Genomic DNA, 19,253 nt, shown 5'->3' with positions numbered 1-19,253 from the left:
GTGAGGTTCATTTGTTAAACTCAGTGTCATATGTGATATCGTATTAGGCAAAATCAATTTCTGCATTTTCAAAGATTTACTCTAAGTTTGCTTCTAATCAGAAATAAGCTACTGATTCGAAGTATAATTTCTAATCAGTGTAATCTTTACTGAATTTATTTTAACAAAGATTCACTCAATGAAAAAATCTTTTTTATTGCACTCTTAGACATCTTATCACTTTTAAATTCATACTTCTAATACATGTTTTAAATCAAATTATAGCTGAATAGTTTGGTTCTACCATATTGCCATTTAGTCTGTTTACACTTTACTGAAGTGAACATTTAGATTTGGCATTTTGTTTGCATGATATTCTCATATTTTGAAGAAACATGTTCTTTATAGAGTAACACAATTATAATAAGCTAATATTAGCTGATAATTAGTAAGGTTCTCTGTACCAGTAGCCAGTCTGCAGTCTGTTGCTTAAGATGTGTTCTGCTTGTAACTAGCAAAACTGTAGTTTAAAAACTGTTGCCTTTTATAAGTTTGATGGTTGATGCTTAGTTTACCCGTTTTGTGTTTGTCTCACTGCTAAATATTTCCAAACAATAAAATCTGTCTCTTTTGTTAGTGAGAAAAAACTTCCTTACCTGTCAGAATGGAATGGTGTGAAGAGATTTTATACTCTATATTTTACATTTTGAGAAAACTTAACCATACGTTTTTCTGGCTTCTCAATAAAAGGCATTTAAAATGTAGGAACAATATGACAGACAGTTTTTGTGCTTTTGAAAGTAAAACCTTTTAATTGTGTGAAGAGAAGCCAAGCCAGTTCAAGGCCTTTCGATGTCCTTACAGACCTGTGCATTCGATGAAGCGTCTGAGCTGAATTTATTGTATAATGGACTATGATACTGTAGGGCTAACGCTAGATACGTGGCGTAATGGCTTTGTGTGATATTTTCTATCTTTGTGATAATAACCCTAAAGCCCTGAGGCAGTCCATACTCTCCAGCCTGCATACCTGCAGTCTGCACCACTGAGTGTCCATTTCCCCCTTTTTCTTGTTTGAAGAGGGACTGCTTTAAAGGTGTGTACTTAAATTCTTTGAAAACAGCTTTCAGGCCTTTTATTTGGACTGTAAAAATTTTCCTTTTAGGGGTGAAGTCTAGAACATTGATCCACATCACTGTTGATAGTTCTTTTTAGTGTCAATTTTGGGCATCATTTTGGAGTTATATGAAGATTTGAAAGGGAAAGCTACAATATCCAATTTGGATTCATGCTGTCTTGTTTGTTTGCATGTGTTTTATTTTTTCTGCTCAACAGCTTTAATTAAAAATTGCATGCCTGTCAAAGAGACAGAACCACAAGGTGCATGTGATATTTGCCGGTCATCTGAAGTTAGACAGTTAATTAAGAGGCAAATGACTAAAGTCCATGTCGTCACAGTTTTCTCATATCATCATAAGCATGCTACCGTTGCTTTGACACATCCTAATTGTGGAGGTAAGCAGCTTAAAATGTCCTCATCAGCAGAACATTAACTTTTAATAAGTTGCTTTTTGCTTTTAAACAGTGTAAGCAAAACAATGCCTGAAATGTTTTTGTATATTTGCAAGATGTGTGTCTTTCTAAATAGGCACAAATGTTCCTTTTTTTTTCTTCAGATAAATAGCAAAGTAAATAGCTGTTTGATAATTATGTTTACCTAGGAAAAAATATTTTCTATTTGTATCTAATATTCTATCCATAGAGACAATGGATAGAATACTATCCATAGTTTTATACTAGAGTGCTCTAGTGGCAGCACTATGTTCTATAGTACACTTTAGAGCTAAGCTTTTGAAATCAGTTAGGCTACCCACATGTAAATGCTCTTACTTATTCATCTGGGCAAAAGGACCACCTGTAAATCTTATAAAAATACATTTCACACCAGTTACCCATCTTTTGTTGAAGCTAGAGAAGGACAAATTAAATGTTCTTCACAGGATATTTGTGTTTGAATAGAGGTCAGCTTTAAAGCTAGAAATCACATTGACTGGCTTTAAAAGCACAGCAGGACTGCAGCTGAGGTGAGAGGACACTTAAAGGTTCTGATGAGAGTCACTTCATAAAACCTGTAGTTCTGGTAACTAACTTCATTTCTGCAAGAATAAACCCCATGGTCATCAAATATGTCCTCTGTCAAAAAGCTTGAAAATGTTAGAATCCCACTTGGCTAGTTGCTCACTGGCAGAGATGCTTCATGGGAAATTAAGTGTTTATAAGACAGAGGCTTATTGTGAGTCTTGACACTTTTACTTTTAACAGCAGCACCTTTTCCAAGTCTGTGGTCAGCTTTCAGCATATAGACACATTGCAATCATGATGATGATGATTATCAGCGATTCTTTTTCTCCATCCGCTATGGTTCAGTGGTCCACAACTCTCCCAACTTCCTTTCTTTAATTGGCAACATCCTCATTAAAATTCTGAGAGCTTCTCTTACTAAAGCTCATGTAGTGTCACCTTGCAGAAAATATACCAGTACTAGCAACGGCTAATGCTTGATATTAATGGTCAGCAAACAGAGGCTATTATTGTTACACTGCTTCGAGGTCTTCTGCTTGTCATAATGACTGGCAGGTGACACTCGTCTTGGTTAGAAAGGGTTTCATTGATGTTTAGCGTCATTAGGTGTTTTTACACAGTAACGCAGCTAACTAGCATCGTGGCATTTACAAGTTTTATTTCCAGACCACAAAAGGAAAATGTGTGGTGTTACGTTGCACTCATACAGTGCTTTTCATTAGTATTACTAATCAATAACTTTAGCACATGTTGCTACATTGCAACATGTAGCACTGTAGCAAAGAAAAACAAATTCTGTCAAATTTTGTTGATGTTCAAAGCTGGTAGAGACAAAAAAGACTTGCAGCTGTAATTGCAGATGAAGGCAGTTCTACAAAGTACTGAATCGGAAGAGCAGACAAGTGTAAATGGTAAATGTATAAGAAAGTTTCCAGATGTTTTATTTCCTGTGTTTTGAAGTAATGAACTCAACCTTTCAGCACTTCTGGCTAAGTCATTATTCTCATGCATTACTTCATTGTGAATGGCTACCCTGATAAATGATCTCTGCATTGGAGTAAATTCGGATGCGCCTATCAGGTTTGTGTCAGTAGGTTTAAATTACAGACTAGATACCTGCATGTGCTGTACAGTATGATCTCTTCTAATTTGTTCGGAAATATGATGAAATAAAACTGTGATTACTTTCTGTTCCCTTGGTTTCAACGTGATTAGTGAAATAGGTGTCTCTCTTCTGTCTGTTTTATTTGGAGCAATGTATTGATTCACTTTTGCAATTTCTGTTTCCCCTTGCAGCTCATCTGAGAAATCCCTGCCATGGCGAACTGCAGGTATGTTGGCTAGACCTACAAAATGAACTGTTTAAATTGTGACTGTAGTTTTAACTCAAATGGTTGAAAAGTACAATTGCCACAGCACAATTTGGGAAATAGCAACAATAAGACTGAGGGAAAATAAGTTCTGTCTGTTAGTGTTTTTAATGTATTGATATTATTACACATCTGTGCTTTCAGAATAACTCTATTCTAAATATTAACTACACACCAGGCATTGTTTATATTGTCAATATTATATGTGGATTGCATTTCTGCCATGTTTTACATTTCCTCTGCAATCTTTACGTAAGCTAATTTTTTTTTCAACAAAGCAGTTGACAGCCCCAGATTTGTTTTTGCTTTTATTTTCAGTTATTGAAACTGCTTCTGCTCCCTACAAACAAAACAATCAGTGACATGTCATAAAAGGATTTTCCTCTGGACCCTGTGGTATCTTTTTGTTTAGCCCCCATCTTTATCAGATCTTTAGAGGAGAACTGATATTGAAAAAAACGTTTAATAATATCTCTAATCGCTTTTTAATTAGATAGAGCAAAGCAGAATCTTTGCTCTGGTCATTAATCTTTTATTGTCGATTCTGTCAGAGGAGCCTATGGGGGTTAGAATTGAACATATGCATTGGGAATATTAATAATACTCCCCTTTTTACTTGCTGTCTGCTCCTCAGTTCCTTGCTAAAAGCGTTTCATTAGTGGCATACCAGCATGTGGGATTAATGACAATTACTGAGTTTTTAGCAATGAGTTGATTGACAATCATAATAGAGATAATAAATCACAGTCATGTTTGATCGTGTACATTTAAGATTTTAGATCAGTTTAACTCTGGATTATGGGTTTAGAGGTTTTTTTCTCTGGACTTTTTTTGTGAATTCATGGGCCTTCTATTCTCCTCCTGTGACAGACGAGATACTGCAGAAAGTCTTCTTGCCTCTGGAAATGTCAATGCAGTCACACCTAATGTCCACCGAGAGCAGAGCACAACAAGTGCAGAGTCCAGCTTTGTCAGTCTCAGCACCGGTCATTGCACTGACATCTGAATAAATTATAAGGGACTCATTTCTGTCCCTTGTAAACAACAAAAAACAACATTACCCAATTGGGATATTCACAGTTTGATAAAGTACTAGATATTAAGAAACAAATGCATCAGTATAAAGTTTTAATAAACATAACCTTCTCACAATATTAGGGGTTTAATTAATATTTTTGAGGAATTTGTCTTTCAACAGCAAATGGTTTGAAGTCTGAATTTAAATGTAGGAATTCATACTTTCACTCCCACATTCCACTGCACTTGCTCAAAACTTTCTTTTCACAATCAAAATTTTTTTTTCCTTGCTTAAACATATTTTCTCAATCCTAAAAATCCAAATAGGTGAAAGAAACAAACAAGAGCAGAAGATGTTTGTGCAAGAGATGTTAAATCTAACATGAGTAACAGATTTAAGGAGACAGAGTATACTGTAAGCAAGCAAGGGTTTTTGAGGAAAGAACGAACATTTAAGAGTAAACAAAGTAATCTTATCCTCAAATTGAAAATGCATGCCCTTAGATTCTAGAAAGAAAAATTTACCCCTAAAAACATTGAGTTTATATAATTTATTCTACAATAAGTGTTTAAATAATGAAATAGTTGTGGTTGTTTTTTTTGTTTTGGTACATCTGTTTTTTTGTTAAATTATTATTATTTTCACTTTTTCATTTTATTTACATGTCTTGCAATTTTGAAATTGCATATTTTATTATTTCTTAAAAATGAAATTAAAAAAACATTTATAATCAGTGCTATTATTTTGAGCTTATGCAACACGTTTAGGGATGACGTCTATTCAGTAAATTCAATTTAATGACAATATATGCCACATATGCTTTTTTTTCAACCTGGAAAAAGTGTGCTTGCTGATGCCATTGGTACATGCAACTGGACCTTAGAATAATTATAATTAGAATAAAACTTCTACATTATTTTAAAATGCTGTTTGAATATGACTATTTTGCATTTCACTGGCAAACTCTTTCCTGCTTTCAGGAATGCAATCTGTAACCAGGAAGCTGCTACATTTGGCAGTCCTGAATTGGAAACCTAAATCTGCTGCCATACATTAACATGAGATCCTGACGATGCTTTAAAGCTCCCTCTGTGCATACCGTCTGTCTCTCTTCCTGTTTCTCTTCTGCTCTGTATGGCTTCTACTATAATGAATAATATCAAGACACGGTATGAACGCATTGTTGGCTATATATATTAGTACCTCTGGTAAGGACATATAAGAAGCCTTAAAATTATTTTTTTTTCTTCCTTTTAACTGTAGTAGCCTATTCTTTCATTTTCTTAACGCAACCTTTAATCAAGTATATTTATTTGGTGGGTGCACAATCTTGTGCCACTTACCACTAGGTTTGACAAAAATCCACATTTACCTTGCCAGCATGCACAGTGAGGAACATGGGAAGTGACAGATTTCTGCAGCTCACTGTTATTGCCAGGAGTGGGCTCTTGTGGACACAAAGTCTTCGTAGAGACCTAGAAACCACTATGTGGTATCTTGGCATGACAAAATAAAACTTTGTGTTCTGCCGTCACAAGCATAGACATATGGACTTGGGTTAGGGCTAGGTCAGTGTTGCACCTCTTTTAGAGCAGCTGGATAGCCATTTTTCTCTATTCTTATCTATGACTATATTCGTACATTAATTGTACAGTGGATGTGAGGAATGCAATGTTTCTAGAAAGGTCTTAAATTTGGTTATACAGCTTTCTCTCTCCCCTGCTTTGATTCCTTTCTACTTCCTTCCTTGTGTCTGGCCTCCCTTCCTTCTTTTCTTCCTTCTGTCATTTCTTTGTTTTAACTAGACAGTACTGCTATATTTTTTATTAACCTTTATTAATTTAGATTTGAAATTAATGGAAATTTAAGCTCGGGAAAGTCAAAATGTTCACTTTTAGGAACCCTGTTACAAAATCGGAACTATAACTTGTTCTGAATTGGGTTGAAAATGAATTGACCTTCTATCATAGGAACGTCCAATGTGTATTCTGACATTTTACCTGAAGAGTTTCCATAGCCTGATTTGAATTCCCTTCTGTCAATAGGCTGGCTCTCTTAGATGTCTGGGTGTGAAAGTGCAAAGTTTCAAGTTGTTAACCAGTCTTTGTCTGGTGTTAACAGCTTTATTCAACAGGTCATCTTTAGCAACAGTCACAACTTGTTCATGGGATTCAGATTTCATTTACACGCACTGCAAGATTTAACACAACCAGACACACAGTGTTTGTTTGACTGATTGTTCTCTTCTTTTTTCTTGATAACTTGATCCTTTCCCTGCTTACATGGGTTATGGGAAAACATTGTGCACATGGACACTGGTTTCCAGTTTTTGACTTAAAGTAGTTGATTTAATAAACATACGGAGATGGTGACAACTTTTAGAGGGGTCTGACTGTTTCTACCTAATCTAATATTTCAAAAAAAATAAGACTGTAAAGTTTAATGAGTGTAGCTGTACACAATGATGAAACTAATGTTGCAGAAATCACTGTTTGCATTGTTTCCTCTCAGCTGAAAAATATTAACTTTGATGACTGTAATAAATTAGCAAATTCATTCTGTGGGATGTATCTGTCTCTGTCTGACTGTCCGCTCTGCTGTGTTCTCTCAGATACCTCTGCGTCGGGGGATACCAAGTCTCGAATGACTGACAGCTCTCAGTCGCCCAGCTACCGAATCAGGGCAGAGTCAGAGCAGGTGTCTCTGTACTCCCCGGAGCAGTCCTCCCTTCATGAAAGTGAGGGTCTGTTATTATATTCTGTCTATACTTTTGCAGCTTTCTATTACATGGTTAGTTCTTTTTTTTGTGCTCAGCATTGGCCTAATGTCTAACTATCTGTAATAGTTATTTATTTCTCTTTTTACACTTTGCAAGTGTAAAAAGAGAAGTTTCAATATTTAAATCATATGTTTCAATATTTCAATCATATTGAAACATGGCGTCTTTGAAACATGACAGTTATCCCTTTGTTGTTTTTTTTGTACTTTTCTTTTGAACTCTGCAGATTCAGAAAGATGGCAAATTTTATTTGTTACACGGGTAGTTAGCATAGAGGCACACACCCCACCAGACGCAGAGTGTTCTCCACATAATCTTATTGTAGCACATAATCATCCATCCCACTTACAAGGGATGAGCAATATAGACTTAACAGTCTATCATGAAAAGACAATAAAAGTGATGATAAAAGGGTATTCATTGTAGTCGTTAGGCATAGGTTAATAGCTGGGATCAGTTCTGCTCCTGATAAAAAAACAAATACAACAATTAATATAAAACAACTTACCAGTTATTGAACAGGTTGATTTGAGATGTCAGTTACATAAGGTAGTGCAGTTTTATTGATATATGTGGACACCATGTACAGATTATTTTCATCATGATATATGATATAGTAAAATTTCTATGTCAAAAAAAGATTTAGAGATTATAATAAACTAGTAATTGCACATCACTAGCACTCACTTTATCCTCAAAGCAAGCTGCAAGATTTCATGGCTTCTCTTATGAATCATTGCACCTATAAATTGCTGTTTTCACACATGCTTTGCTTTTGGTAGAGAGGTGAAAATGCTCCCAAGAGGCAGAAATTTCAGTCCCATTTTTTGTATTTATTGGGATCCCATTTGATACTTTTGCAGAAAGTAGGCATTTTAAAGTGGAAAAAAGGTTTATAAGTGTTTTGGCATTAAAAATCTGAAAATAGTGAAATGCATTTGTGTCATGCCCCGTTTATTGTACGCAGTGAGAGTCCAACTGTTGCCCAGTAGTGTGGACCATACTACTTGTCGAACGTAGAAACATGTATCAACAGGAATATGGAAAATAGCAAGAATGATAAAACATACGTTTTTTGCAGTTTGTCATAAGCCAAAACTGAACTCTGTGCCCTACATGCAAAACCCTCTTTGTAGTTGGAAAATTACCATTGCACATCACCATGAATCTCTATGGTGAAACATGGTGATGGCAGTAAGTTGGCAGCTGTTCAAAGTCTATTAGAATCTGGATAGAGTCAAATACGGGACAATCCAGAAAGAAAACCTATGAAATTCTCCAACGTGTGATGGGAAGGAGTTATACATTCCAACAGGACAGCAATCGCAAATATTCAGCAAAGGATAAAATATAGTGGTTTAAATCTAAGCATATTTATGCATGAAATGGCCCAGTCAAAGCCATGATCTAAATTCAATCGAAAAGTTGGAGAAAGACTGAAAATAACTGTTCACATGTACTTCATTTGTTCTGAATGAGATATTATGTAAGAGACAATGAGCATAAACTTGTTTCTAGATGTGCAAATACAGCAGAGACAAACTCCCAAATAACCTGCGGCTATAATAGCAGCAGAATGTGGTTCTACCAGTATTGCCTGTAGGGAACTGAAAGCAACTGGATGCAACATGTTCAGATTCTAAATTTTATTGTGTCTTCCTCTTTCCACTTCTTTCTAATGCACTAGTTGGTCTTAAATTAAACCCTAATAAATTAGATCACTTTTTTTGGTTGTTGCTAGATAAAATCTAGAAAGCTTCAAGAGTTATGAAAACAGTAGATACACAAATATCCTCAACAATACTAGAGTTTTTTTCCCCCGGGATTGGAAAAAAAACCAACTTCAATTTCTACAGAATATCAAGCTGGACCATTAGTGTGATATTGGCTTTAATTAATGAAAGATTCACTCCATAAATTCAGTTAATATCTTGTAGAGCATCTACTGCACAAGGTTATTCTGGTGTTATTACTTCAAACTATCGGTACTTGTTCAATGGTATTGTACATGAGTCATAATGAATTTAGATTTTTGAATCAGTCACCAAGAAACTTGGTTTGCTATCAACCATAACGAGAAGTAAATGTTAGTTTCCTCTGCGTGTTTTGTTCCTAATGAACAGTGATGTTTGATTTCTACTGAAGTTACTTCCAGAGTCTGTTCTTTTTTTTTTCCCTCCAGGGGGTCTTTTTGGGCTCCAGTGTCCCTTATACAAAAGTAGGCAGACAGGAAGGGGGGAAGGGGAGGAGGAAAGACATGCAGCAAATGTCGCAAGGTCCGGGATTCAAACCCGCGCCAGCTGCGTCAAGGACCCAAGGCCTCCAAATATGGGTTGCGCTATCCCCTACGCCACGCCCCCAGAGTCTGTTCTAAACACATTTTAGATCATTAAATGACTTAAAATATCTCTACAGTAAATATTTGGTCCTCCCTGTTATATGTTGGTTTTCTTTGGAGATTTTAACCACACAAATCACAATATTTATCTCCCCAAACATAATATTCCTGTTTTAATTTATTAATGTTGCTTTAACAACTACCGTATCTGTTTAGGAGCGCTTCACAGTCCTGACCAGCTGCTCTCTGATCTTCTAAAGGAAAATACAGCTTTTCAAACAGGATTGGTTTAAAAGACCTGATAATATTAAAATACTGACACTATTTTTATGAATGAATTTGGAAGCAACAGTTGCCAGTTTAGCTGGATTTGTGGAATTAACCCACATAAACACCTGTGACACACCTGAAAGATGAGACTATGAAGTTATATTAGTTTTATTTATTGAAATTAGTGTATATAATTCTATATTACAAAAAATGTCAGCTCAGTCTACCTTTCAAAGCGGTCCAATTCAAGTGGAGTTCTATTGGAAAGGGCTTTCCATTGCCAAACAGCTGATCACGCCATGATCACCAGGGTGATCTGAATTTGATTCAGATATTTTCCCAGGTTGAAAAAAAATGGGAAGACTGCAGAAATATATTTATATTTCCAGAATTTCCAGTCAGTATTATTTTCCAGAAATTCAGAGTGAACCTTAGTACATATATTGATACTGAAAAATATGTGCGAACTGTATTGTCATTCTAGGGTATTTTATTTATATGGACTTTATAACAAGGGCTGTACCGAAGTGCTTTACAGCAAGCATACAAGATATAATAGTAGATAGTTTAAAATCTTAAAAACAGACTCAGATTAACATTTATATCAAGAGCCAGTGAGTTGAATTAAGATAATTAAAATAAATGTTTTTATTGTGAGTGCTTGTTGATCTTTAGTAAGCCTGCTACTGGTTCCTGAGGCATTTTTTCATCTAGCCAAGTAGTACTTAGTGTTGACATTGCACCAGTTTTTCTGTTGTAGAGTTTGTGCTTGCTCTATTTCAAAAAGAGATGCTAGCAATACTGTTTTAGTCCTGGAGATGGTTTGGTGAAAAAAACCTCCTCACAACCACATGTGAGCAGAGGGTACAGATTTTCCACATTCTCCTCCTAATCTAAAGTATTGATGTTTTTGTACTGTTTTCTTTAAAGTGAGAGATGATAACACTTGATCATTTATTAAACCTTATATGGGTTAAATGATGGCAAATTAACTCATGGGTTGCTAAAGGTGTTTTCTTCCTTCCGTTTCATTAGAAAGGCGATGCTGGTAAAGGTCATAGCTGTGATGAAACCTCTTATGATATCTATCTGTGAGTTTCTCACCCGTATGTAGCTCCTTCTTCTACATTTCATTTATGTCTGTTTCTGTCACCCTCTCTCTCAGGGTCTGCAGGGAATTCATGTGGCTCAGCTCAGATGAACTCCTACTCTGACAGCGGCTATCAGGATGCCAGCAGTGGCTACCTCAACAGGCAGAACCAGGGCAAGGCTGAACTCAAGATGCAGCACTCCTTCCCTGGAGCTGGCACCGGCACATTAATGAGGAACGCCAGGGCTGAGGGGCAAGCTTCAGCCCAGGTAATGACAGCCTGTGTATTTAAAGCATATCGCTGTGTGTTATCCTACTATACACACTGTTATTTACAGGAGATAGAAAATGATAATGCTATTGAATAGGCATGGACGAGGTACTAGTATTAAGTTTGTTGAGATGTCAGCAAAAGTGTCTAGATCTCTGTCTAACTAGAGGACCGAAAAACAGTGAACCATCCTCCCCACTTGTTGCTGTGCACTGCCAATCAGTTGACTGATGAAAATTTCAAGAAAAACTCACTTATATTAATCTATTGCAAACCAATCTCATACCAGCTTATGTCTGCTACCAAAACTGTTGTTTTTTTTCTGAGTGGCTATAGAAATGCAAAGGCTTTACGGCACAGAAGGTGCATATTGAACTGAGCAGCTCAATCTAATCACGATTCACACAATTTAGTACACAAAGGCTGCTGAGAAACCAAATGGTGCCGTCACACTCTGGAGGGGGGAGATAAAGTAAACATGGCCTTCAGTAAAGTCATGACCTGTGATGAAGCGGCTTATATAATCCCCTGTTACTTAAAATGTCATTTTCATTGTAGAAGTTAGTGTGTGTCAGGCAGTTCAACCCAGTGTGTTAATATTCTTTATACCATCTTTTAAGCTGAGGAGACATGTTGCCAATTATGTTTGTTTGTTATTATTGCAGGTTCCTGGAGTGACAGTAGCTCTGCCTGGCCGTGCAATGCGAAGGGTTAGCTCAGTGCCTTCTCGCTCTCACTCGCCAGCCTATGCCAGCAGTATCTCCCCTTCCCGTGGCTCCCTGCGTACCTCAGTTGGCAGTGCCTACGGCTCCCCTGTCGTAACAGAACCTAAGCCTCTCTCCAACATCCACTTCACAACCTTGCCCTCTGTGCAGCGCACTGGTAGCATTGGCAGTGGCTCGCCATACTCCCCCCAGAAAACCTCCCCCGCAGGTTTGAGGCGCATCAGCTCCACAAACTCACGGCCTGGCTCCACTAGCCGCACCACCTCGCCCTATCAGACCTCGGCTGGGTCAGCGTCGGGTCGCATGGGATCTCCCCTGACACTGGTGGACCCTCCGCTGATTAAGCAACCAACTCACTCTTCTTCTCCAGTCAGGGCTAGCATGACCGCCGTGCCCCAGCACTACAGCTCCACTCTGCCTCGCTCCATGCTCCACAACACTGACCCCTATGGACCTCATAGTTACGACATTTATGAGAGGATGACTCGACCTGACAGCCTCACAGGTGTGCTGCTAATAATACACACATTCACACACTGCTTTCTTATCTGCTTCTGTGGTTTTCTACATTTTAGGGAAATGTAATGAGTTTAGGAGTAAGTAGCATGTAGCTAACTGATTGGGGTAAGAGAGATGAGACTTTACGAATAACTCCGTGTGTCTAGTTATGGGTTTTTACCTTATTAGGACCTTATTAGGAGAAAACCACTTCCCTTGTTGGCACCAATGCAGTCAATTGGGTCTAGTAGCCTGATCCTAATGAGAGTAAAATAAATATTATTTTGTTTAGAGTTAGTTTTTGAGTTATTAGTTGATGTCCATTTAAGGCTAACACCATAAACTACAAATCAATTTTGTGTCGCAAACAGAATGAATGTTCTTGTTTTTTAGCATTTGCGTAATTTATTCCCAGAAGCAGATCAGGATATTTTTGGAAAAACATGCCTGCCCAAACTGGTTTGTACGTGTCATTCTTGTAGATTAGAGCAAAAATGAGAGCTGGCAGATGAACCTTGATTCATATCTGGTCTTTTTCTGGAGTAAAACCAACCGGAAAATACCTGCCTGTGTTCATGCTTTGCTTTCACACTCGAATTAATTTCATGCTCCCAAAGCAGGCTGTATTAAAAAAATGTGTTGCATAACATTTTCTGATAATCAAAACTTTGTTTTCATTACAATTACTAGTGTAGGTGCTTGCCTTGAAAAGAACAATAAACTATGTTTCTCATACAGATAATTGCCACACTCACATAATACTGATTCTGATTTAATTACAATTTTCTCTTAGGAGGATAAGTCAAGCTCCTTCTCAGAAAATATTCTGTTTAGCGAATAATTCATTGTTTTCCTTCTCAACCTCATGCTGCCTGGGATTTCCTAAGATGCCCTAATTGATGGTGATATTAAAGGTGAAACTTTGATTGTAACGTCTGTTTCTCATCTTCATGTGTCTTTTGTGTAGATGTTAGTGCCGCTCCACTGGTGTCTTTCATTCATGATCGGTCTATATGCCGTCTTTAACAGGTTTACAGGATATCAGTAAATGTGTGAGTGTCACACATATCATTATTAGGCTGAGATGCACTTCATATGCATTCAGTGTTTAATCTGTACTGCAAGGCTGTGCAAAACTAGCGTAGGTGATATTAAATAAATTCTACATGAGTGTTTATATTATTTTAGTTGACTATGTCTTGTTGACAACGCAGTAAATACTGGAGAGTGTGTTGCAATCAATTTTTAACAAACTGTCATTGATTTGAGGACAAACAGTGAAGGTCAGATTCATTTCTCACAGAGTGATATGTTTCAGGTGTTTATTTCTCTTAATTTCAGTTTTTCTTAGAAAGACTGCTATATCAATCAGCTAATCTTAATGTATGGCTCAGGAAACCAGCTTTGCCTCTGTATGAGTTTACATGGACTATTGTTTTCAAGTAGGACTTGGAGCCTGTGAATAAATATTTCTTTTATAGGGTTTTAATTTTATTAACTTGTTCTCTCCTTTCATTTTTATGTTAACATTAAAATAAGCTTTTTGGCCTTTTTGAGGTCTTGAAAAAGTATTCTAAGCTTTTGTTTCTCCTTCCACTTTTCCTTTTACTAGCTTGATCATTTCAAAAAGTTTAGCTTATTCTACAAAAATATTAGTTTAAATTTTTTTCTCCAAATCTAGTTGGTTTAAAAAAAAAATTTAAATGAAGTGGCCACAGTGATTGTGCTCAGCAGAGAAATTTTGTGAAGCTCCTTCCCAGCTTTTTTTGATCAGACATTTCTTCTGTGCTTTCCTTCTTCTCCTCCTTATCATCTTTCTTCATCTTACTCAACTCCTATCCTATTCCCATCGTCTCTTTTTTTTAAATTTAAATTTCTACAAAAGCACCCTCTGCACATTGCCTTTATTACAGTAATTTGTCAGCCGTGTCTGATGGGCCATATTAATCGGAAGTGGAATGATCACATCATCCAAATTGCAAGTATTTGCAAAAGGCCACCAAACGACCCAAAACTAGATATTTTTACTCTGAAATTAGTCCTTCAGTTTTTTTTATTTATTTTATCTCTCATTTCTTCATTTCCTAAATTCTATCTGTTAAAAGTTCTTTTTTCTTTTTTGCTTTATGTTTCTTTTTTAACTCTTTGTGTTGCTTCTCTCCTTTCATTTTTCTTTCTCCACCACCCACCTGGTCCCACCGCTTGCACAGTAACCTGTAGAATGTCATAGCTTCCCTTTCCTGCTGAAGAATGGAAAATGAAGACAAATTGTCCCTAATAATGTGCTCATTACATTCTGTCCATCGGAGAGAAGAGTGGGACAGGGGGGAAGAGGAAATAGCATATCTCCTCTCTCATTCTGACAAGAGAAGCTGCCTTTGAAGTTTTGACCATCCTGCAGCCTATTATTGCTACTTTTTACTTTCTTGTGTAGTGAGATTTTGGTAATCCTTCCCCTTTATATTTGCTGAGCATTTGCTGGTCTGACCGGATTTGTGAATAATATATTTGAGAAATGGATTCAGCTGTATCTGTTTCTCCAAAGCTAGCATGCGCCAAGCCACCAGCGCCTTTCATCCAGTCTCTGCCAAGTGTAATCTGTTAACGCCACGGTGAGAGGGCTGAGGGGGGAGAATTAAATGACTATAACACAGAAGGAATGTGGGCCATTCATCCTCAACAGACACCAGAAAGTTATTTCTCCCTGAGAATTTGCAGATGCTTTTAGAAGTGACTGCAGCCTTTCCATCAGGGGAATAGAGTAAATAAGGCACATAGACTAGTTTCATGATGGGCTATTTTAATATGGCTACTTTATAGACAGCAAAACAGATACGGAAAGAGATCAAGAAAATTGTAGTCCTGCAAATAATGGCTCTAACAAACTTCCTTGGTTCTTTTAAAATTTCTTTGTGTCCAAACATACCAACGTTGCCCATAGAGTAGGTCAAATTGTGCTTCCTGTTTTTTTTGTTGTGGCTTAATTCTCACTATGATATGGTAATAATTGACTAGTAAGTTGAATAATTTTGATAAGCTATTCAACTGTTGATGTTTGAATAAATTAATGTCACGTCACAATCATTTCAACAAGAGGGGTAAAAATGCAGACTTTTTTATTATATGGACATGAACAGATTTTATATTCATCTTAGTTGGATTTGTTTTGCCTACATTCTAGGAAGATGGGTTATGTAACAGGAGCAATATGAGGGAAGAAAAAAAGAAAATTTGTGTACATTAAGAGCTGCATGTTGCCAGAGCTTGAAAGACACACACTAAAGCATTTCTTTATTCTCATGTTGCATCAGTTCACCATTGGCTGTTTTCAATGCAACTTCCTTGTCTACACAAATATTTTGTCACACCAGTAAAGATCAAGACAACACAGTTGGTGCTGTGTTGAAGATACTAATTTGCAGTATAGCAGTACCAGTGTGTCCAGTTATTAGTTAGATAATATGTAAAAATTCTGATTATGGTTATTACCATAACTTAAAAAAGTCCTGTAAAGACATTGGTTTCATTTTAACCTGGCTCAAATGGTTTAAAATGTTGAGTTTATTGTACAGAAAGAGTGATGACATTTCAGTGCTGAGATGCCCTAATTGATGCCCTAATTGTCCTTGCTTCTTTTGTTAGGCCAGGAAGTGGTATTTTATTGACACCCGGAACAGATTTCCAGATCTTATCACAGCTGTCCTGAAATGTGTTAAATCACCTTAACGGCCTGAGGGGTTGTCCAGGTCTGCATTTGAACACATCTTCAGTCGATCCTATTCATTCTTCTTTAGATCACCCAGGTTGTATATTGCCACCAAGTCTTAAAAGCCATCTTTTTAAACAGGCTTTTACAATGAATGAGAACGTTTTGGTGGTCCAAAACAGCCTTATTAACACTCTTCTTTTTATTATTGTGTCTTCCTCACACCCCCGGCTTTCCACCACCTTTTATATTCTTCTCTGCTTTGCTTTTTGATTCATCTGCCTTTTCTTATGTCTTTCAATACCTCCACCCACTGCTCCCCTAAAAACCTTTGAACAACAGAGCTGCTGATTTCCTGCCAACCTGCAACTACTCTGCACTGTGAGCAGTGCCACACAGTGAAAGACTTCTCTATTTATTTTGTCACAGCACTTTGCAGAGGAAAAATATAAATTACTCCATAAAGCAGTTCCTAACTGTCCCAAACAGTAAAAGTGAAGAAAGTTTTGCCTTGGGAAGCTATAAAACCTTTAAAATTAAAATTTTGATTGCATTCAAACATTTTTAATTCAATTTAAGGCAGCATCTATTTAAACATGAAATGGACAGCAAAAAAGCAGTTCGGTAAGCTGCAATGTTTAGTCCATTATCATAATCACAGGAATCCAAATACTTATTGCAGTAAGTTTTATTCTTAGTGTAAGTTAAGAATTACAGTGTTGTCTAACATTTCTAAGATCTAATTGCAATGTTTGTGACCTTGATGCTGTTGTAGAAGATAGAAATGTAACAGTAGTTCAAGTAGCCACTCATTTCAAGCAAGGAATGTGGAAAGATATCTCTGAACCCAGAACCTGTCAAACGTTGCCTGGTCCATTGCGTATCGTTTTACGGAACATTAGGTTGGTAGGGTCAGAATCTGGTCATAGTGACATTTTTTCCATAATTTCCTACTTCAGAATTATTGCAGACCATGTACATCTCCTTTTGTCCGCACTGTACTCATCTTCCACGCGCTGCCTTTCAAGTCTTTTTTTGTCAAAGTTGAATTACTTGCATTAGACTGTTAAAATATAAGCACAAAACTTTCCACTCACAGCTGGTAGTTCACAGCCAGCTCAATATTTATCATTTTAATCATTATTAGTATATTTAAGTGATTCTTTGTTCTTTTGTTGCTGAGACAGGATTATCTTTGGAGTCAGTTTTCCTAAGCTCCCTGTAGAGCTATTGTTTTTTTAGAAGACCTCATAGGTCACCAACAAAACGGTCCACTACTTTCATCTAAAAGCTTTGTTCTCCTTCCCCCAAGAGTTCCCAGTCCACAAGGAGACAAACATCCATATTTATTAATTCTTTAGTTTCATGTTGTGACAGGACTCCCTCATTTAGCTGGTTCTGCATGGTAGCCTTGGTGTTTAGTTACAGTCTGCAGCTGAGTTTATGCTGCTGGAGAGGACCCAAGTGATGTCTGCGGCTCTCGATATGTGCAATGAGCAGTAAGTTGCCAACTGTATAGTGATCCAGGGGGTTTCACGGTTTTATGAGCTCCATTGATGTGAGGCTTAACACAAACAAACATAGGCGCCGAGATCACTTGCATTGGGTGGGCTTACTTGGATTTAAATGAAGAAAGAAGCAAAGAAACCATCTTTATAGCCACTTTTATATTTCACATCAGGCATGTGGTTTTCATTTTTCCTCTGCTCAAATTAGCAGCCCTAAAGCTTTACACATTTATTACATCATCATTAACAGTATGAATTTACTTTGTGTCTCTAAAGAAAAACAAAGTTTTGTGTAAACTGCATTTTAGTACATTTCAGTGTAATATAATCAACTGATTGCTCCACAGTAACACGGTACATCGGTACACACTAATGCATGTACCGATGCATTAGTGTTTTTATGTTGTGACAATAAGATCTGAAGAAGATTTTTCTTTTGAACTGGTTTATTGTAGTTTATTCAAAACTGAAATAAAAATGCCGTATTTTTGGTATGAAGAGCCAGACAAGTTGGCAGTAAAACCTATAAATAATCCATTGATTACCCATCTTGGACTTTCTCATTTAATTTCTCTGAAGATCACTGACACATTTGACAAGGATTTCAGAAACATTGCCAGTCAGTCCACACTAACGTCACAACAAGATCTTGTGAAATCTTTGGCTTGTTGGACTTTGATCTGTCTGATGTGGCTGTAGTGCTCTTCTCAGATACAGGTTAACATGTTTTTTACATCTGTTTCTTTTCTAGCCCTAATTTACATTACATTCATTTGGTTGTCCTATCATCACATCAAATTCTTATGAATCGTATTTTTCACAAAGTAAATGTTCACTTCACAGCGGTCAATAAAAAGTTGTCAAGTATATTAAAAGTTAAAAAGAAACATTTCTGGGTTTTGATACTCTTGATATTTTCCCCAAGGTTGCATTATTGCTGTGTGGTGATCAATGTCAACTTTGTCATTCAGTAAATAGCACAGCTTTTTAGCAATGACATTACCTGTAAATACAGGAAAAGGAGGCGGACTGTGTCCTGCAAATTATTCGGTGTTTATCTTGTAACACATGAAAGGGCAGGGCAACAAGTGGCAGGAATTAATTTATAGTATTTTTATGTCATTAAGTATCGTAGTTTTATTCTTTTTTGTTTCTTCACTTTTACCTGCTTTAAAAGCAGATGGATGAAATGAAAGAAATTTATAGTTAGTAACTGTTGCTCATTAACACACAGGAGGAAAATTTTGTCACTTCACACTGCCTCTTTAAGAACTGTGCTACTTGCAAACTGATCATGCCAGCTATCTACCTGCTAACGGTTCTCCTCCTTCTGCAGGAATACGGAGTTCCTATGCCAGTCAGCACAGCCACCATGGACAGGACATGAGGTCAACCATCTCCCCAGACCGCCACATTGCACCCATATATGAAGACAGGACTTTCCGGGGTCCGTTGTACCGCAGCCCCAGCCACACCCAGCAGGGGACCCTTTACAGGAGCGGCTCAGGTTGGTCAAACTGTCTTCTTCAGAGAATCTCTTAAGGATAGTAGCAGACAATCCATGAAGTGTAAATACCCTAAACCTACTAAATTGGTAAATAATCTTGTTAAATGAGAAG

The 19,253-nt window shown here is 37.0% G+C and overlaps 1 protein-coding gene across 7 annotated transcripts in view; it reads left to right on the top strand.

Moving 5' to 3' along the window:
• LOC122840024 (plakophilin-4-like) overlaps positions 1–19,253 on the top strand; it is a 91,913-nt gene that overhangs the window by 37,249 nt on the left and 35,411 nt on the right. For 4 of the 7 annotated variants that reach the window (XM_044132131.1, XM_044132128.1, XM_044132132.1 and 1 more), the window contains 6 exons: positions 3,358–3,392; positions 7,061–7,192; positions 11,002–11,195; positions 11,863–12,427; positions 13,308–13,334; positions 18,971–19,141. In XM_044132131.1, the coding sequence (XP_043988066.1) occupies positions 3,358–3,392; positions 7,061–7,192; positions 11,002–11,195; positions 11,863–12,427; positions 13,308–13,334; positions 18,971–19,141 (1,124 nt within the window). The remainder of the gene's footprint in view (positions 1–3,357; positions 3,393–7,060; positions 7,193–11,001; positions 11,196–11,862; positions 12,428–13,307; positions 13,335–18,970; positions 19,142–19,253) is intronic. The other 3 variants (XM_044132130.1, XM_044132134.1, XM_044132133.1) reach the window with 3 other exon arrangements.

This window comes from Gambusia affinis, linkage group LG11 (genome assembly GCF_019740435.1).
Source record: "Gambusia affinis linkage group LG11, SWU_Gaff_1.0, whole genome shotgun sequence".
NCBI classification, from domain to species: domain Eukaryota; kingdom Metazoa; phylum Chordata; class Actinopteri; order Cyprinodontiformes; family Poeciliidae; genus Gambusia; species Gambusia affinis.
This window is presented reverse-complemented; position numbering and strand designations above follow the sequence as displayed.